Consider the following 20,988-nt stretch of genomic DNA (forward strand, 5'->3'; position numbering starts at 1 on the left):
TGTTAATTAAGAATTAAGGCACGAGGGGGTGTGGTATATGGCCAATATTCCACGGCTAAGGGCTGTTCGCAGGCATGAAGCAACGTGGATACAGCCCTTAGCCCTGGTATATTGGCCATATACTACAAACCTCCAAAGGTGCCTTATTGCTATTATAAACTGGTTACCAACGTAATTAGAGCTATAAAAAATACATGTTTTGTCATACCCGTGGTAGATGGTCTGATATACCACGGCTGTCAGCCAATCAGCATTCAGGGCTCGAACCACCCAGTTTACAATGTCCAATCAATTCCTGAGGTTTACATTTTTGTTCTAGCCCTGTATGAATACACTCCATTTAACTTATTAGTTTAGTGATGTGCATCCCCTGAAATTCTCCCAGGAACCAATTGAGAAACATTGCTATTCATTGATAGTTTACCGTGGGTCCGTCCTCCCCAGAGTCTCCCTTGTCTCCTGGACCTCCGGCTGGTCCTGGGGGGCCTCTTTCTCCTTGTCTTCCAGGGGATCCGTTCTCTCCACGAAGGCCAGGAGGACCCTCCTTCCCAGGGGGACCAAGGGGTCCGGCCTCTCCAATGGGACCCTGTCACAAACATAATTTATTGTAATTTTTGTTATTGTTGTTTATCTCTCTGAGAATAATGGGAAGTGCATTCACAATAGCTGGTAAGTGGTTATTATTAAAGTATTCAATTCCAGTGGCATATTGAAATGATAGCTGATGGCTACTTCCAAATTGGTACATTTAATCAATCTAACCAAAAGTGGTTTGGTGATTACTTACAGTTGAGCCTGGTGGTCCAACCCGGCCTGCAGATCCAGGGAAACCAGTGGGGCCCTACGAGTTAACAGATGAGAAGATCCACATGATTACTGTTCATTACATGTTTATATACTCTCTGAACTGTATGTGTCAATACCTGGACACAATCATGTCAAAGTCCCCAGAGACTGATCAAAATATAAAACATGAACTTACAGGTGCACCTTGGGTTCCTCTGCCACCCTTCAGTCCAGCCACACCAACAATACCCTACGGAGAGATGAATATTGTTGCATGAGATTGTTCCTCCTGATCTGTTGTCTATGTGAGACAATATAGCACAAGAGAATGTGGCATGTTAACTCACAGGAGGTCCGTGGGATCCAGATAAGCCCTGAGGCCCTGGAGAACCAGCGTCACCCTTCTGACCTGGCTCTCCGGGCTCCCCCTTGACTCCTGGTTGACCATCAGGACCCTGTATGAGGATAATAAGAAAATAAGCATAAGAGCTGGAAACATCCCAAAGGCACTACTTGTTTTATGAGACAACACAAAAGGAGGTCTAATAATATGCTATATACAAGGGGTGGGTCTAATCCTGGAGTCCACCTAAGGTAAATTCAATTGATTGGACATGATTTGGAAAGGCACACACCTGTTTATATAAGGTCCCACAGTTGACAGTGCATGTCAGAGCAAAAACCAAGCGATGAGGTTGAAGGAATTGTCCATAAAGCTCCGAGACAGGATTGTGTCGAGGCACAGATCTGGGGAAGGGTACCAAAAAATGTCTGCAGCATTGAAGAACCCCAAGAACACAGTGGCCTCCATCATTTCTTAAATAGAAGAAGTTTGGAACCACCAAGACTCATCCTAAAGCTGGCCGCCTGCCCAAACTGAGCAATCGGGGTAGAAGGGCCTTGGTCAGGGAGGTAACCAAGAACCCAATGGTCAACCCAGAAGGAAAGCCATCTCTGCAGCACTCCATCAATCAGGCCTTTTTCTTACCTGTATTTTACTAGGCAAGTCAGTTAAGAACAAATTCTTATTTTCAATAACAGCCTATGAACAGTGGGTCAGCTGCCTTGTTCAGAGGCAGAATGATATATTTTTACCTTGTTTTTACCTTCAATCTTGCAACCTTTTGGTTACAAGTCCAACGCTCTAACCACTAGGCTACCACTCGCCTTTATGGTAGAGTGGCCAGACGGAAGCCACTCCTCAGGAAAAGGCACATGACAGCCCGCTTGGAGTTTGCAAAAAGGCACCTACAGGACTCTCAGACCACGAGAAACAAGATTATCTGGTCTGATGAAACCAAGATTGAACTCTTTGGCATGAATGCAAGCATCGTCTGGAGGAAACCTGGCACCATCCCTACAGTGAAGCATGGTGATGGCACTGGCAGGGACTGGGAGACTAGTCAGGACTGAGGGAAAGATGAACTGAGCAAAGTACAGGGAGATCCTTGAAGGAAAACCTGCTCCAGAGCACTCATGACCTCAGACTGGGGCGAAGGTTCACTTTGCAACCGGACAATGACCCTAAGCACACAGCCAAGACAATGCAGGAGTGGCTTTGGGACAAGTCTCTGAATGTCCTTGTGTGGCCCAGCCAGAACTCAGACTTGAACCTGATCGAACATCTCTGGAGAGACCTGAAAATAGCTGTGCAGCGACGCTCCCCATCCAACCTGACAGAGCTTGAGAGGATCCTCAGAGAAGAATGGGAGAAACTCCCAAAATGCAGGTGTGCCAAGCTTGTAGCATCATACCCAAGAAGACTCGAGGCTGTAATTGCTGCCAAAGGTGCTTCAACAAAGGACTGAGTAAAGGGTCTGAATACTTATGTAAATGTGATATTTCAGTTTTCAAAAATGTCTAAATACAATTTTTTTCTTTGTTGTTATAGGGTATTGTGTGTAGATTGATGATGGAAAATAACACTTTAATCAATTTTAGAATAAGGCTGTAACGAAAGAAAATGTGGAAAAAGTCAAGGGGTCTGAATACTTTCCGAATGCAATCTCGTTATTTACATCTGTAAATGAAAAGCGCTCTATAAATGTAATGTATTATTAGTAGTAGTAGTGGTATTAATATTAGTATTAGTATGATGCTAAGACAATCAATTGAATGTCATCTCATAGGCATGATGGGTTACAGTAATTAAGAATGACTTACAGGTGGCCCGCCAAACCCAACAGGACCAATAGGACCAGGTTCACCACGGTTTCCCTGGTGGAACAGAATACAAACAGATCATTATGCCATAACAGCTGATATGATCATTTTCAGGTAAATGTGTCACTGTATGTTTTTATACTGAATGTCAAGTTGTCCACTCACAGGCATCGCTCTTGATCCATGAGGTCCGGGAGGGCCTTTAGGTCCAGCTTCTCCCTGCAATTACAACAAGTTCCAGTTGTTCTAGTGTCACAAAAAAATATTAGCTAACTAAATGATTCTAGCTTTTGGCAAAATGTGTCTTTACCTTTTCACCGCTGGGTCCATGGGGTCCGGGTGGGCCGAGAGGACCAGGAAGACCCTGTGGTGAGAAAAGGTCTTGTTAGAGGAAATACATTCATCCATTTTGTGACTTTGTGCAATTAAATGAGCAGACATATTTCTCTGACAGAACATGCAGCTACATGTTTCCGAGCTGACACTTTTTGTTTTTGTTTTACAACCCTACAGTATACATAACTTTTCCTGTTCTGACACAATCACTGCATGCTAGCATGGCTCGCCAACTGTTTGAATAAGCTGGGTAAGCACCTGGGGCTACTGTAGCACCTTACAAATAAGAACATCTGCTATCTGTCTTCACATGATCAAAGCACAAAACTATTTGTTTTAGGCCAAAATAAGAAATAACACAATGCCTCTTTATGTTGCATCAAAGCGAAAGATAAAATGCACGTGTAAATTTGACTTACTCTTGCGCCATCATTTCCAGGTGTACCTTCTGATCCCTTCTCTCCACCGGATCCCTACAATGGAGAATGTCACATGTCACAATCAGATAAATAATACTATTCTTATGTTATCATAATGATTTAATTGTTCACTTTGCCCCCCTTTAACTACCAACATCTACTGTACTCCTCCAAGGGTCCACACAAATCACAGTAGAAAACAATCATACACATTCAGTAGACAGAAACAAGGATACGCAGATGGCTATACACCGTCTCCCTAGACAGGATATTATCAAATAAGGAGATGAATACACCGTCTCCCTAGACAGGATATTATCAAATAAGGAGATGAATACACCGTCTCCCTAGACAGGATATTATCAAATAAGGAGATGAATACACCGTCTCCCTAGACAGGATATTATCAAATAAGGAGATGAATACACCGTCTCCCTAGACAGGATATTATCAAATAAGGAGATGAATACACCGTCTCCCTAGACAGGATATTATAAGATAAGGAGATGAATACACCGTCTCCCTAGACAGGATATTATCAAATAAGGAGATGAATACACCGTCTCCCTAGACAGGATATTATAAGATAAGGAGATGAATAAACTGTCTCCCTAGACAGGATATTATAAGATAAGGAGATGAATACACTGTCTACGTAGACAGGATACTGTAAGATAAGGAGATGAATACACCACCTCTCTAGACAGGATATTGTAAGATAAGGAGATAATCACGCAGTGTGTGAATACTTACTCTGTCACCTTTAGGCCCAGAAGGACCAGAGATCCCTCTCTCACCAGGCATCCCCTGAAGACCAGGAGGTCCTAGGTCACCAAGTCCACCATGAGGACCAGGACTACCCTTTGGGGAAAAAAGCAATGGGATCAGTTTCATATTTGCGGCTTCAAAGATCCAATACACATAATCCTCCATTGAGGTTCCACATTACATCTCTATGCATGGATAACAAATACCTTTGGTCCATCGGGTCCTGGTGCTCCGGGGATTCCTTTGGGTCCAGCTAAACCGTGAGGTCCGAGTTCTCCTCTCTCTCCTGGGATTCCACGTTCTCCCTGTTTAAACACAAAACAGGTGTCAGTCACACAACAGACACATATAATGTATATGTGTGTCTGGTGCAATACTGAATGGTATTTACAGTATGTTCAATATATTCCAATATATATTTATATTAGTAAGATGGTAAACGTACCCTTGGTCCAATTTGACCCACAGCACCTCCTTCTCCGGGGATACCCTAAACAAGACAAATAAAGTCAATCTAAAACGTCATATCATATAATGAGGATTGCATCCCATAAAACAGAGGAGCTATTTATCCTATTAGGTATATACTTCAGCTAACTCAGACTGTGCAAGTGCTCAGTTGCTAGAGCATGGAACTTGCACCGTCAGGATTGTGGTTTCGATTCCCTCTGGGGTCAACTATGCATAAAATGTATGCATGCATGACTGTAAATCGCTTTGGATTAAAAAAAAGTCTGGTAAATGCCATATACTGTATAAGATATTATATTATTCATAAAACTCACCAGATCACCTGGTTTTCCTGACTCTCCAGGGGGGCCTGGTGGTCCAGGTAATCCCTGAAACACAACAGCATATACACTTCAGATGACAACAACAGTGTGCAGTTGGTTCAATCCCATATAAGTGACAAGCTTTGCTGACACTTTCAGTAATCAGCCGATGCTAGCTAGTTCACCGTTCTTAATGCCATTGGTAAAAATGTATGATAACCCACCTGGAAGCCGTTCACACCGGGAGGTCCCTGTTCTCCTCTGTCACCAGCAACACCCTTCAGACAAACAGTTTACAGAACATTTTCACTCAATCGTTCATCAAGATAAGTATATTGTGATACAGCATACTTTGAAATGAGATTGGTAATGTCTATACCACAATGCTACTAGATAGGAGTCATGATAATCAGAGACAAACAGGTGACTTACCGGAGGTCCAGCGGGACCTGCAGGGCCAACCTCCCCATCTTTCCCAGGAGGACCCTAGAAAGGAAGTCATCATTAGTGATCGTCCTCATAAACACAATTGTTTCTGTAGACACGTTCAAAGACAGAAGTAATTTAGTGCTCATTGACAAAGACACTCACTCTTTGTCCTGCCACTCCCGGAGATCCTTGTTCACCTGTCTTCCCTGGATCTCCCTTTGGGTTGAAAAGACAAGGGGTCATTCAAGAGGTCATGAGGAGATAGGACAAGTTTGATAGCAAGACATGCTGAGAAGATTAGAACTTTCAAAGTTCCTTACGTTAAAGCCCTTTGGCCCAGGTGTTCCCATGGTTCCTGCAGGACCTCTGGTTCCAATAGATCCTGCTGGTCCTGGGCGGCCATCTTCTCCTGCTGGGCCCTTCAGACAGAGGACACAAGCACAACTCTTACCTATGGTTGTTCATTCAGTGTTACGACATCTGACGCCAATGGTCAAACCTCGAAAAGAGGTATTGTCCACTCACTGATAGCCTGACAAATAGACCCTGTTGCTCTAAAGCTTGTTTGTATATCAGTGAAATAATTGATTTAAGAACACTTGTTGGAGCTGTGGCAATCACTGAGTGCATTAGCTTTTTCTCTGCAGTTTAAAAAAAAGTTGTATTAAGTTGAATGTGTGTAAAGACTCTTTTTTCCCCCCAACTATGGTCAACCTTACCAGTGGTCCTGGCTTGCCCTCGGCTCCCTGGACTCCTGGGGTACCAGTCAGACCCTATAAAAACAACAGACAAGGTTGTGAACTTCAGAAACAAAGATCCACAGTTTGTGGTAGACCAAGACAGATTCCCATCAGCATTGTTTGGGCTTTTTGAGATATAAATATGGGATATAAGTTAACGAGGGAATCTTGGAAAGCTAGATGATGTCTTCACATTACCCTTGCACCTGGGAGGCCTGGTTCGCCAGTGCGCCCTGGATCGCCTCCTGAACCTTTAGGCCCAGATATGCCAGATGGTCCACGATCTCCTTGAGCACCCTTCAGGAGAAACAGTATAGTGAATTAGGTTTGGGCTGGGGGCTCCAGTCCTTAGAATCCAGTCTAATGAGCACATGTTTTAGCTGTAATAGATCTCTGATCATCTGTCTGTACCTTAGGTCCAGGTAATCCATCAGCACCGGGAAAACCTCGGTTACCAGGAGACCCCTGTAATACACATGCCCATCAATATATGAAAAGAAGACACATAGGATATACAGGTACCAAGATTACAATCTATGAAACAATATACATTTTTCTGCACAGGGTTGAGGACATATTCATGGAGAATGAACTGAGGTAAATGAGAATGGAGGGCTGAAATTCATCCTGAGAAGTCTGAATTTACAGTCACTGACCTAAATCCTTATAATCTAGAGGTGTTCAGTAGTAGAGAGGCCAACGGTAGACTCACCCTCTCACCAACAGGACCCAGTGGTCCTAATGAACCAGAGTCACCGCGATTTCCTCTTTTTCCCTCCTCACCTTGGGGCCCAATCACTCCTTGGGAACCAGGGGGACCCTAGGAATCAAAATAAACTTTATTTAAAATGTGTTTAACCATCTCAATAAACTTGACATTCAACCATCCTAATACACTCTGTACCAGCTATGACAGTGTCTCTCTTTCATCCAATGTGGAATAATGTACATTTAGACAACCAAGTATTGTAATATATTACAATCACTGTATATCAAATCATCTGTGAAAGGTCACATTATTTGGGCTTACAGGTTCTCCTTTGGGTCCGCCCTCTCCTTTGTACCCAGGAACACCAACATCTCCCTGAAACAAAGACGTGTGAAGCATAAGTATATCACAAGTCACATTTTATTATAGATAATGCATCATAAAAATGAAAAACAAAATCCCCATCCCCTTGTCAAACAGTCAAAACAACTATTTTGCAGTAAAAGTACATTGCTTAGAAGGCGCTCTGGGCCATTTCCTCTGTGCTTTGGTAAAGGCCAAAGTAACACAGAGCGATGTTTATGTCTAGAGCATGCATGTCATAACATTGATAGTGTATTTATACATGTATAAGGAACATGAATGTCTGGACCTCGCAAGAGTAGAAAAAAAAACTTTTATCCAAAGTAAAAAGACGCCACATTACCAGTTGACCTTTGATCCCAGGCTGTCCAGTGCTTCCCTGAGGTCCAGGTGGACCGTGGGGTCCGAGGTGTCCCCCGGGACCCTGCACACCCATGGTACCCTACAAAACAACAGGAGCATCTCTCAATACACAGCAATCTTGATCATATACATCTTTAAATACTCTTGGTATACTACGTGAAATTACAATTACAGTTGTTTAACAACAAATGATTTTCTTGGTAATTAGGAGTACGACATTAATGATAATATACATACCACTGGACCCTTAGTACCTGGGCCACCGTCAGTTCCTGAAGGACCCTAGAAATAGCAAATTTGTCATATTAATAAAATCTTACGTGCATTACCAAAATGCATTGTGCATATAAGGATGTTAAAGGCCCAGTGCAGTCAAAAACGTGATTTCCCTGTGTTTACCACACCATGAGGTTGGAATTATACTGTGAATGTATGAAAATTATGATAATGCCCTTTTAGCGTAACAGCTGTTTGAAAAGACCTCCGCAAATTTCAGCCTGTTTTGATGGGATGTAGTTTTGGTCTGCCTGGTGACATCACCAGGCGGCAAATTAGGAAATAGACCAATATGAAAGAGAGTTCCAAACCTCTCTGCCAATAACAGCTAGTTTTCAGTTTTCCCCTCCCTACTCAGACCACTCCGAGACAGTCCTAGCAAAATTGAGAAAGTACTCATTGCTAAGAAGTTATTTTTGTTTATTTTTGACAATATTAAGTGAAAACAATTAGAGTACAGTATTTAATTGATACCCAGAAATGATTTGTTATTGAGATCAAGATGGCTGCATTGGACCTTCAATAAATAGAGTAGGTGTTAGAAATAAGAGCCGTACTTGTAGGCCAGTTGCCCCTGCCCTGCCTTGGTGTCCTGTCTCACCCCTCTGGCCCTGTTGCCCCTCGGGGCCTCGCACTCCTGTGGCACCCGGTTGGCCCTGGAGAAGAGAAACAGAAATCCTCAATGAGTCCATTTTATCTACATAGCCCTGCATAAACTTATTAGCTAGCAATATCTGTTGTTAGGTTACATATATAACATGATGTATACAACATTACATATACAACCTCTGAAGTCTCAATTCATATCGTATAGATTTGAACATGGATTAAATACTTAATGTTGTATTTGACAGTCTACTTGCCTTCATTCCTGGAATTCCTGGATATCCTGGGGGGCCATTGATACCTAATGGACCCTGCAAGCATAAAACCGGGAAAGTAAATTTATGAATTGCTGAAAAGCTGTAATATTCTAGTAGCAACTCCAGTGTGTTGAGTAATATGATAGTAGCAACTCCAGTGTGTTGAGTAATATGATAGTAGCAACTCCAGTGTGTTGAGTAATATGATAGTAGCAACTCCAGTGTGTTGAGTAATATGATAGTAGCAACTCCAGTGTGTTGAGTAATAGGATAGTAGCAACTCCAGTGTGTTGAGTTATTCTATGAATTTCATAAACAGTTGATAATGAGTTACGTCTACTTGTCTTACCATCGGACCTGGTTTGCCAATGTTCCCAGGAGGACCTTTCATACCCTACCGTAAAAAAACAAACAATTAATTGAAATCAAAAAGAAATACAATCATCAATTCTTGTAAAGACATACATCGGAAATGTGTATTGTGTACATTAGTCAAAGACTGTACATGACCACAAAAATAGATTTGAAATAATAATTGAGCACTCTAGGTGAATATAACAATAGCTTGTTATCTGGAGGCATTAATTGTATACCGTTGTACTGTATATAAAAAGCAGCAATACATCTGAGAATGCTATTATTGGCTGTGTGTAATAATGCTCTTTATTAAAAGTGTACTCATTCTTACCGGTATTCCGTTAGCTCCTAAGCGGCCTCTCTCCCCAGGCATGCCTCTAGGGCCCTAAAAAAGCCATACGTCATTATTGCTTTTACAGTGGCAGAACAATAAACATATAAATGTAAGAAAAAAGTGGCCATTAGAGTAAAAGTTTTAATTGGCCGTGAGTTGATGCACTATGACAAGGCTTTTCTACAGTCCTGCAAATAGGTCCAACTGCTGCTCCTGAGCAACCCTGAAGCAACACCATTAGGCTTCATGTCTTATTAAATAGGCTTCTACTAACAGGAAAAAATCATTTGCAACATTTGTTGTATTTTTTTTAATTTTGATAATTTATTAATTAAACAATGCCTGTTAGTTACGAATATTGCATTGTTAATTTTAGACAGCTGAAGATATGAAAGTCAAAGGTAATCTAGCAGTACAGCTTCTCTTCATGGACTGCATCCACATACTGGCTTCCTCTGCTTGCCTCTTTTCATTCTACTGCATTAGACTGTGAAGGATCTTTACTGGTCAAAGCCAACACCAGGGTAGACTATAAAGGATCTGTACTGGTCAAAGCCAACACCAGGTTAGACTGTGCAGGATCTGGACTGGTCAAAGCCAACACCAGGGTAGACTATAAAGGATCTGTACTGGTCAAAGCCAACACCAGGTTAGACTGTGAAGGATCTGTAATGGTCAAAGCCAACAGCAGGGTAGACTATAAAGGATCTGTACTGGTCAAAGCCAACACCAGGTTAGACTGTGCAGGATCTGGACTGGTCAAAGCCAACACCAGGGTAGACAGTGAAGGATCTGTACTGGTCAAAGCCAACACAAGGGTAGACAGTGAAAGATCTGGACTGGTCAAAGCCAACACCAGGTTAGACTGTGAAGGATCTGGACTGGTCAAAGCCAACACCAGGTTAGACTGTGAAGGATCTGGACTGGTCAAAGCCAACACCAGGGTAGACAGTGAAGGATCTGGACTGGTCAAAGCCAACACCAGGTTAGACAGTGAAGGATCTGTACTGGTCAAAGCCAACATCAGGTATGCATCCACCATTTTGCTTTCACCTATCTTATCTTTTTTGATTGATGCAGAAGTTGAGAAATCTTCTAAAGATCAAATATCAAATTGGTATCAACATAACAGTAGCTCTATTCATGTCAGTGGTCTTTGCTATGAATTGCATTTTGTCAGAGACAGCACAAGTTGTTAGTACACAATACTGTATATTTAAAATATGTTCCACTTACCATAGGGCCAGGTGTGCCAATTGGACCAGTGGGGCCTAATGCACCCTAAGAGATCGATGACAGAAACATTGCATTCATTAATACATGCTTTGCAACACTCTACAGCACGCGCCCAAACTCATTCCACGGAGGGCTGAGATTCTACAGTTTTTCACTCCACCCTTGTACTTGATCGATGAATTAAGACACAGACACACGCCTACACGTACACATGATAACACACACACACGTATGGATTTAGAGTTGTAGATATGTGGTAGTAGAGTAGCGACCTGAGGGAACACACTTTATGTGTTGTGAAGGTCTTCATTTAAAGAAGAGAACAATAAACCTACAGACACTCAGCCGTTCTGTGGAATGACTTTGACACCCTGATCTACAGAATGCATAGTTATATGTATCATATATTATCTGTAAAAAATTGCTGTATCATGACTACAAATAACTACGGTGTCTACATGAATCATGAAACCAGTTAGTTAGAACATAATATCTATATGAATATCACTGTTAGTTATAAAACCAGTTAGTTAGAACATAATATCTATATGAATATCACTGTTAGTTATAAAACCAGTTAGTTAGAACATAATATCTATATGAATATCACTGTTAGTTATAAAACCAGTTAGTTATAACATAATATGTAGATTGTCTACCTTGGATCCTACAGTTCCAGTTTCTCCTCTTAGACCCATTGGACCTGTGTGACCCTGAAAGATGGAATGTGTATTTCTCCATTAATAATAACAATAATAGTAATAATATTAATAATACATTTCATTTGTATAGTGCCTTTAATTACAGCGTTAGCTCAAAGCTCTAAATAGGCAAAACAATATATATATTGAATGGGGTTATACTTACTCTATGGCCTTTCAGTCCCGGAGGCCCAGGTGTCCCTGGAAATCCTCTAGCTCCCTGAAATACATTACATGGTATTTGAGTACAGTATTGCAGTCATTTTAGTAATAATTTCAAGCATAACACTTATATTGATATATAACTTACCGGTGATCCAGGGAATCCCATCTCTCCTGAATTTCCAGCTTTCCCTGCTTCTCCCTAGGATGATATCACAAGAGATGAGTAGCATTTACTAAGTATAAAGGGTGATGTTTCTTACACATCATGGGGGTGTAAGGTTAGCATGCCTTCAATCTAGTATGTTCATGTCTTTTGAGTTTCTGTTGGGAAGGTTATTGTGACACAGAGCATCTGGAATGCAGTCCATGGAAATGCAGTCCATCTTTGAATGCAGTCCATGGAAATGCAGTCCATCTTGGAATGCAGTCCATGGAATGCAGTCCATCTTGGAATGCAGTCCATGGAATGCAGTCCATCTTTGAATGCAGTCCATGGAAATGCAGTCCATCTTTGAATGCAGTCCATGGAAATGCAGTCCATCTTTGAATGCAGTCCATGGAAATGCAGTCCATCTTTGAATGCAGTCCATGGAAATGCAGTCCATCTTGGAATGCAGTCCATGGAAATGCAGTCCATCTTTGAATGCAGTCCATGGAATGCAGTCCATCTTTGAATGCAGTCCATGGAAATGCAGTCCATCTTTGAATGCAGTCCATGGAAATGCAGTCCATCTTTGAATGCAGTCCATGGAAATGCAGTCCATCTTTGAATGCAGTCCATGGAAATGCAGTCCATCTTTGAATGCAGTCCATGGAAATGCAGTCCATCTTTGAATGCAGTCCATGGAAATGCAGTCCATCTTGGAATGCAGTCCATGGAAATGCAGTCCATCTTTGAATGCAGTCCATGGAAATGCAGTCCATCTTTGAATGCAGTCCATGGAAATGCAGTCCATCTTTGAATGCAGTCCATGGAAATGCAGTCCATCTTTGAATGCAGTCCATGGAAATGAAGTCCATCTTTGAATGCAGTCCATGGAAATGCAGTCCATCTTTGAATGCAGTCCATGGAAATGCAGTCCATCTTTGAATGCAGTCCATGGAAATGCAGTCCATCTTGGAATGCAGTCCATGGAATGCAGTCCATCTTTGAATGCAGTCCATGGAAATGCAGTCCATCTTGGAATGCAGTCCATGGAATGCAGTCCATCTTTGAATGCAGTCCATGGAAATGCAGTCCATCTTTGAATGCAGTCCATGTAAATGCAGTCCATCTTTGAATGCAGTCCATGGAATGCAGTCCATCTTTGAATGCAGTCCATCTTGGAATGCAGTCCATGGAAATGCAGTCCATCTTTGAATGCAGTCCATGTAAATGCAGTCCATCTTTGAATGCAGTCCATGGAATGCAGTCCATCTTTGAATGCAGTCCATGGAAATGCAGTCCATCTTTGAATGCAGTCCATCTTGGAATGCAGTCCATGGAATGCAGTCCATCTTTGAATGCAGTCCATCTTGGAATGCAGTCCATGGAATGCAGTCCATCTTTGAATGCAGTCCATGTAATAGCTGCAGTACTGCTGGTGAACAGAGATGAGAGTTTACTCACATCTTCACCCGGCTTTCCTGGTGGCCCTTCAGATCCCCTTTGTCCAGGTTGACCCTACAACAGAAGATTATGATAAGACATTATAATGCATTATAACGGCATCATAATATATTATATCTGTCAGCTTTATGTCAAGTGTTACCAGGAGATTAAATGGTCAACATAAACAGTTGCACATATTCTGTAGTCTGTCACTTTTGTGTTGTTTGTTTTCAAGAAGAGGGATGTGACTACTGTGGTGCCAACATGACTCAAGGTGCTATTCTTTATAGACACTTTGTTGAGAATGGTCGCAATAAACAGGGAACACCGGACTAGAAACATGACATATGACAAGGAGAATGTTGTCATACCATGTGACCTGGATCACCAACTTCCCCATGGGGTCCTTGCGGTCCAGAATGGCCCTGAGAGAGAGAGAGCGAGAGAGGGAGAGAGAGAGAGAGAGAGAGAGAGAGAGAGAGAGGGAGAGAGAGAGAGAGAGAGAGAGGGAGAGAGAGAGAGAGAGAGCGAGAGAGAGTGAACGGATTGCTCCAAATATAATTGTTTGAAATTATTTTTTTCATTCGTTGTTTTTAACTTACAGGGTTTCCATTTGGCCCAGGAGGTCCTCTTGCTCCTGCCTCTCCCTAAAACACAGGTTGCATAATTGTACACAGAATCATAAACAGTATGAGCCTTACACCCATAGTTCAACAAATTCAAAACATACACCAACATCACTACGAAAGCTAAATTATCCAAGCCATAGTAAATAAATATGGCACAAGAAACTTGTGTGACCCAAGATGGTTTCACTGCACCTTCTTACCCTAGTTCCTGGCATCATGGCCATTTGGCCGGCTGATTTCTCATCCCCAAATCCTCCAGCCATCTGAGCTCCCAGTCCCTGGGGAAACAGAACAGTGATTTACAGTATTGGATATTCAACCTGAAACTCAGAGGCCACTTAACATCAGAATACGCCAGGTAACGGCCAGGCGAATTTTTCTTGTTTCCATACTATATTTCTCAATAGACCAGGTAATGGCCAGATAATCAGTCTGATAATGTGCTTTAGTTAGGGATATTCATAATAAAGATCCTCCCTGTTAAATTTGATAAAGCCTCATACTTTTACAGTTTAGCCCTTTAGCTGTCACCATTTACTCTGATCCAGAGAGACATGTGGTCAGTGTAGAAGCTGCTCTTGGACTTGCCAATGAAGCTGATTCTTCTACCTCTAGCTGTTTGCTGAGGCCAATACAGAGAGTAGGAAACTGACTGTCCTTATAGAATTTGATTTCTCCTGTCCTGTGTGTTATGATATCTTCAGGGATCCTGTGGTTCTGTGTTGCAACCACAGCGCCTGAAAAACCTGCCTCGAGGAGTACTGGAAACATATGGAAGACCAGGAGTGTCCAGTCTGCAGGAGGATCTCCTCAATGCCTTTCCCAGCAGTGAGCCTTACCCTGAGGAGGCTGTGTGAGGGCTTCCTACAGAAGAGGAGCTCCAGAGATGCAGCTGGGTTTGAGAGGCTCTGCACTCATCACAAAGAGAAACTCAAGCTTTTCTGTCCGAAGGATCAACAGCCTGTCTGTTTAGTGTGTCGGGATTCAAGAACACACACAGGCCACAAGTTCTGTCCCATAGATGAAATTGTCCAGGATCACAAAGAAAAAGTAAAGGGCTCCAGCCCTTGAAGGAGAAGCTGGGTCTTTTTACTGAAGCCAAACTAGCCTGTCATCAAACAGCAAAGTACATTAAGACACTGGCCGATTTTACACAAATGCAGATCAGGATAGAGTTTGATGATCTTCGGAAAATTCTGCTAGATGAAGAGGAGGCCAGGATACGTACTCTAAGGGAGGAAGAGAAGGAGAAGATATGGATGGTAAATGAGAAGACTGAAGAGATTACCAAAGTTATCTCGAGTCTTTCAGATCAGATCAGAGCCGTAGAGGAGTGTCTAAAGGGTGACTATATCCCCTTCCAGGAGAGATACAAGGACATTCTATACAAGGCCAGATCCCAGTCCACAGTAGCAGATCCACAGCTGCACTCAGGAGCACTAATAAACGTGGGCAAACACCTGTAGATCTCCACAATTCTGGTTCATCCTTGGGAGCTATTTCCAAATGCCTGAAGGTACCACATCCATCTGTACAAACAATAGTACGCAAGTATAAACAGCATGGGACCATGCAGCCATCATACCGCTCAGGAAGGAGACGCGTTCTGTTTTTAGAGATGAACGTACTTTGGTGCAAAAAGTGCAAATCAATCCCAGAACAACAGCAAAGGACCTTGTGAAGATGCTGGAGGAAAAGGGTACAAAATCTATATCTATATCTATATCCACAGTAAAACGAGTCCTATATCGACATAACCTGAAAGGCTGCTCAGCAAGGAAGAAGCCACTGCTCCAAAACTGCCATAAAAAAGCCAGACTACGGTTTGCAACTGCACATGGGGACAAAGATCGTACTTTTTGGAGAAATGTCCTCTGGTCTCATGAAACAAAATAGAACAGTTTGGCCATAATGACCATCGTTATGTTTGGAGGAAAAATGGGTGAGGATTGCAAGCCGAAGAACACCATCCCAACCGTGAAGCACGGGGGTGGCAGCATCATGTTGTGGGGGTGCTTTTCTGCAGGAGGGATTGGTGCACTTCACAAAATAGATGGCTTCATGGGGGAAGGAAAATGATGTGGATATATTGAGGCAACTTCTCAAGACATCAGTCAGGAAGTTAAAGCTTGGTCGCAAATGGGTCTTCCAAATGAACAATGACCCCAAGCATACTTCCAAAGTTGTGGCAAAATGGCTTAAGGACAATGAAGTCAAGGTATTGGAGTGGCCATCACAAAGCCCTGACCTCAATCCTATAGAAAATTTGTGGGCAGAACTGAATAAGTGTGTGCGAGCAAGGATGCCTACAAACCTGACCCACTGGGAATGTGATGAAAGAAATAAAAGCTGAAATTAATCATTCTCTCTACTATTATTCTGACATTTCACATTCTTAAAATAAAGTGGTGATCCTAACTGACCTAAGACAGGGAACTTTACTAGGATTAAATTTCAGGAATTGTGAAAAACTGATTTTAAATGTATTTGGCTAAGGTGTATGTAAACTTCCGACTTCAACTGTATGTAGATTTTGGGGGGTATAATTTAACCCCACTGCTTGCACGATGTTAATATAACTATTGATTGTAAAACAAAAACATGACTAACATGTTTGGTAGTGAATTTATCCATTGCAATCCAGCAATCCAGCTAGCGAGAATACACTACATGATGGTAACGCTTAACAATAATGTTTCCTTTATAAACGGTTTATACTTATTGACAGTCAATGAAACATTTATAGACATGTTATACACTTGAGATGATACATGCTTATGAGGGGTAGGTATTGTGGTACATACTCCTGGTGGACCCTGGTTTCCTGCAGGCCCTGGTTCTCCTGGGTTTCCAGGCACACCAGGCTCTCCGTCGTATCCTGCTGGTCCGCGCAGCCCCTTTAGGTAGATCATGTCATGTTAATATAAGCAGGATGAAGCAACTCATAACAAGTAAATACTGTGTCATTCATTAAGTGCCAAATCGTAAACTTGTTACCGTGTAAACCTCGTTTTTTTCCCCTCTCAACTCATGTATTGATATCAGTGACCCCTGAGTTATGGATCTCCATTTATGTTTAGTACCATAATGTGTAGACAGTCATATTGTCTTGTGTTCTAAAGCAGGTTTTCTAGTTGATACACAATAACAGTGGAGGATGAATGTAGCCACAATGAGAAACAAAAAATAAATCATTACAGCTTATGCTTGACAAAGCTAACATGAGAGGTACACCGAGGACATATTATGTCATAAATCATAAAGAGTAATGATGTTCTGCTAAATGTATGTCCTCAATTGGATCAGCATTCCAATGAGAGGGGCATGTTCATTCATCATTTAGGTTTTTGTTGTGAACTGAATTTAAATGAAATACATACGTTTGCGGAATGGGTCTTTTGGGAGTGCATTCTAATGATAATGTAATGTCATTGAAACTGAAAATAAATGGTGTGTTGATTTATTTTATTTTTTTATCCCAGTGTTTTTCACCAAAGAGAAAAATCTCCACACAGTGCAGAGTATATCATTGTTTGTCTACAGTCTTTAACAGGTCATGTACTGTTGATTATCTTTGAAGATACTGTATTCTATTTGAGCACGACAATGAAAGCCATTGATTTAAAAAAAAATCTATATAATTATTTTATGTTCATAATCACATAATGTATTTCTCTGTATATACAAATGTATTTCTCTGAAATATCCTAATTCAATAGAGACTGAGTAGTACGTAAATGGTCATGTCTCAGCTTGGTTGGCCTGGAGAGGAAATTACACTATGAAGGCTGTGTTATACCTGCCATTATATAATGAGTAAATATTCCTTTAGCATATTTTCCAAATGAAGCTACATGACATTGGGTTTTTATAAGACAAGCTCTGTGTGGACTGCACAGTTGGGGACACATGGATCACTTCTGAGGGGTGTCACAGAAAAGGGTTGGGTGATCATACTATTTAGGTCCAGAAAAGGGAATGATAAAGGATTTGCAATTTGGCAAAGATCCAACTTGTATTGAAACGCACTATTTTTTGTTGTTGTCAATGTGTCAATGTAAATAAGTATACAGTGCAGAACTCCAGCGTAGCTACAGCATGGTATATTTGCTCTACATGCATCCTAGAGGTGTGTGTGTGTTTTCACAAGTCATGTCTGGAACGTACAGGTCTTCCTTTCTGGCCTCGGTCCCCTCTGAATCCTGGAGATCCGGGAGGCCCCTGTTGTCGAATAAAAAGAACGGATGGGAAAAGCCACACTAATGTCCCTTCATTAATCACATGATGGCATCATTACTGAAATGGAGGAAAGTCATTATTGACGCTCTGTCAAGTACAGGTAGGTAACTGTGTTGTAGGTAACTGTGCTCTTCTGCCATCTAGAGTTGACTGAAAGAGTCTTACAAAATCCACACCACAAGTGAGAAACAACTGGTAAAAAACGTAAACCTTAAAGCTGTATTTTGGTGAATCTCGACAAAGCACTATGTCACAAACTTAGTTTATAATAGACTCTGAAAACAAAGTGATCTATAAGCTTACCATAGGCCCAGGACGACCTCTGATCCCAGTCACCTGTGGTACATCTCCAGGTTCTCCTTTCTGACCCTACAAACCAAGAGCAAGATGACAGTTGTTGCTTCACCGTTAAAATCAAGTTAGTAACAAGAAATGTTAAAGATGTTTAATAATCCCAAGGAGATCCTAAAGCTTACCCTGTAGACTCTGCCACCATCTGAAAATGACAGAACAGACATAACCAAATAATTATCTTTCAAAAGCCTGTAGTCTACAGTGTCATGAGTGTCATCAGTGTCACCAGTGTCATCAGTGTCATCAGTGTCATGAGTGTCATGAGTGTCACCAGTGTCATCAGTGTCATCAGTGTCATGAGTGTCATAAGTGTCACCAGTGTCATCAGTGTCATCAGTGTCATGAGTGTCATGAGTGTCACCAGTGTCATCAGTGTCATCAGTGTCATGAGTGTCATGAGTGTCATAAGTGTCACCAGTGTCATCAGTGTCATCAGTGTCATGAGTGTCATGAGTGTCATGAGTGTCATCAGTGTCATCAGTGTCATCAGTGTATTAGTGTAGTAGTAGTTACACATTCAAACACAGTTCATACTGGGTTCTCTCATAACAAATGTGTGTCTTTGTCATGACTTGGGGTCACAACAGATTTCCGGTCACGCTTTCTGACTCACCGGGTCTGCCATTGCCACTGGTGTCTGTGCTGCCCTCGCTCTGGCAGATGGGACAGCATTCGCCCTCGGGGATGGTCACTTTCTCACAGTTGGACAGCTCATCGCACTGGATCTCGTCGCACAGGACGGCGCCGTTGTCGCACACGCAGATCCGACATGGCTCCGGTTTCCAAATGTCTCGGTTGGTGTACACCTGGCCGTCAACCGTGCAGCCCAAGTCATCTCCTGTGGAGGGTGGAACAGACAGGAAAGGTTAGATCGGAAAGGTCAGACAGGAAAGGTCAGACAGGAAAGTCCAGACAGGAAAGGTCAGACAGGAAAGGTCAGAAAGGCAAAGGACAGACAGGAAAGGTCACACAGGGAGAGGTCAGAAAGGGAAAGGTCAGACAGGAAAGATCATACAGGAAAGGTCAGATAGGAAAGGTCAGACAGGGAAGGGTCAGACAGGAAATGTCAGACAGGAAAGGTCAGACAGGATAGGTCAGCAGGGAACGTGAGCAACAGAAAGGAACTGTGATGGGTAGGAGCATATTAGAGAGATCTGCATTTCTGTGAATAAATTGATGAGAACAGGGACAGGAAGAAGTTGAACACCAAAAATTTGACCACTGCTTTAAAATTCACATTAAAGATAATGTGGTGTCATTGTTCATTTGTAAAATGTGTTATCGCTAGATGCACCAATCAAAGGCAGAAGGCAAAGAGGATGCCTAGTTCTAGGTTACTACATTAAGATAGATGTTACATGTTGAAAAATGTGGTAAATGCCACAGTCCAGAACTGAGATAGATCAACATTACATTTACATTTACATGAAGACACTAGTCATTGAAAGCGATGCACTGGTTAAATGTTATAATTCAGACTTATTTAGTGGCTTGTGAACATGTTCTCATAGCTCTCTTCCTATTGGCTTCCTGTGTGGCTTCATGATAGATTACATGTTTCCTCATTGGACATCGCAAAACCTTCTGGTTTCTTTACTGGCATGCAGTATCACCAACAACAAAATGAACACAAACCCAATTGGACACTTTAAACACAGAAGAATAAATGCAACGTTAGTGTAACAGAATCTTATTATTCTGTATCATAAATCAACAACAGGTGTTTAGAGGTAATGTGGAACATATGTTTTCCATTATGTACTGGATGACATCTCAGTTCAACTACAGGTAAAAGAGGGTTCTGGAAAAGGTGACTGTCGGTTGTAATAAAGTCTCCCCACTGTCAGACATGAGCTAACTTCCTCCAAAGGAATGCCTCAAAAACCTGACTCACAGACTCACAAAAAAATGACCCTGCCACCAATGAAAAACGTCCCTGCAAAGATATACCAATAAAATACTAAATGTTTATTACACACACACAGAAAAGTAGTGGAAAAGGGATATTAAACAGTAATGGTGCTCTATAAAACACAAACCATCTTGAGTGCTTATGCGAATTTACAACAAGCTTCATGGGTTTACCTGGTCTAACTACCCCAAATGCAGGAGAGACTAGGCTATGTCAAGGAAAGCTCCCATTCGTTTTTAACACAATTTATCCACATTTGCATGCACCTACTTATTGATTATGATTGATATTTTTATCTACTTCGTTATTTATTGAACTTCTACTCTACCAGGTTAGTAAGTTGACTGAGGAGAACACATTCTCATTCACAGCAACAACCTGATGGAGACTTGCTGGGGAAAGGAGAGCGGTTGAACTTTACTTTAGGGTACATTAGCATTTCTAGGTAGTCATGACAACTGACACACAAAACATAAACAAAC

The 20,988-nt window shown here is 41.8% G+C and overlaps 1 protein-coding gene across 1 annotated transcript in view; it reads right to left on the reverse strand.

Annotated features, from left to right (window-relative positions):
- The window catches only part of LOC115161326 (collagen alpha-2(V) chain), a 57,477-nt gene that overhangs the window by 7,592 nt on the left and 28,897 nt on the right, over nt 1–20,988 (reverse strand). Inside the window, exons 2-41 of the mRNA XM_029712226.1 lie at nt 19,208–19,432; nt 18,717–18,736; nt 18,544–18,609; nt 18,169–18,222; nt 16,806–16,898; nt 14,202–14,279; nt 13,975–14,019; nt 13,744–13,797; nt 13,391–13,444; nt 11,927–11,980; nt 11,783–11,836; nt 11,575–11,628; nt 10,916–10,960; nt 9,677–9,730; nt 9,338–9,382; nt 8,989–9,042; nt 8,683–8,781; nt 8,087–8,131; nt 7,830–7,928; nt 7,445–7,498; nt 7,127–7,234; nt 6,826–6,879; nt 6,613–6,711; nt 6,394–6,447; nt 5,995–6,093; nt 5,837–5,890; nt 5,678–5,731; nt 5,470–5,523; nt 5,258–5,311; nt 4,918–4,962; nt 4,679–4,777; nt 4,458–4,565; nt 3,705–3,758; nt 3,260–3,313; nt 3,115–3,168; nt 2,950–3,003; nt 1,134–1,241; nt 983–1,036; nt 788–841; nt 425–586 (exon numbers count right to left, since the gene is read on the reverse strand). Coding sequence (XP_029568086.1) covers nt 425–586; nt 788–841; nt 983–1,036; nt 1,134–1,241; nt 2,950–3,003; nt 3,115–3,168; nt 3,260–3,313; nt 3,705–3,758; nt 4,458–4,565; nt 4,679–4,777; nt 4,918–4,962; nt 5,258–5,311; nt 5,470–5,523; nt 5,678–5,731; nt 5,837–5,890; nt 5,995–6,093; nt 6,394–6,447; nt 6,613–6,711; nt 6,826–6,879; nt 7,127–7,234; nt 7,445–7,498; nt 7,830–7,928; nt 8,087–8,131; nt 8,683–8,781; nt 8,989–9,042; nt 9,338–9,382; nt 9,677–9,730; nt 10,916–10,960; nt 11,575–11,628; nt 11,783–11,836; nt 11,927–11,980; nt 13,391–13,444; nt 13,744–13,797; nt 13,975–14,019; nt 14,202–14,279; nt 16,806–16,898; nt 18,169–18,222; nt 18,544–18,609; nt 18,717–18,736; nt 19,208–19,432 — 2,822 coding nt within the window. The remainder of the gene's footprint in view (nt 1–424; nt 587–787; nt 842–982; nt 1,037–1,133; nt 1,242–2,949; nt 3,004–3,114; nt 3,169–3,259; nt 3,314–3,704; nt 3,759–4,457; nt 4,566–4,678; nt 4,778–4,917; nt 4,963–5,257; nt 5,312–5,469; nt 5,524–5,677; nt 5,732–5,836; nt 5,891–5,994; nt 6,094–6,393; nt 6,448–6,612; nt 6,712–6,825; nt 6,880–7,126; nt 7,235–7,444; nt 7,499–7,829; nt 7,929–8,086; nt 8,132–8,682; nt 8,782–8,988; nt 9,043–9,337; nt 9,383–9,676; nt 9,731–10,915; nt 10,961–11,574; nt 11,629–11,782; nt 11,837–11,926; nt 11,981–13,390; nt 13,445–13,743; nt 13,798–13,974; nt 14,020–14,201; nt 14,280–16,805; nt 16,899–18,168; nt 18,223–18,543; nt 18,610–18,716; nt 18,737–19,207; nt 19,433–20,988) is intronic.

Source organism: Salmo trutta, chromosome 24 (genome assembly GCF_901001165.1).
Source record: "Salmo trutta chromosome 24, fSalTru1.1, whole genome shotgun sequence".
NCBI classification, from domain to species: Eukaryota; Metazoa; Chordata; class Actinopteri; order Salmoniformes; family Salmonidae; genus Salmo; species Salmo trutta.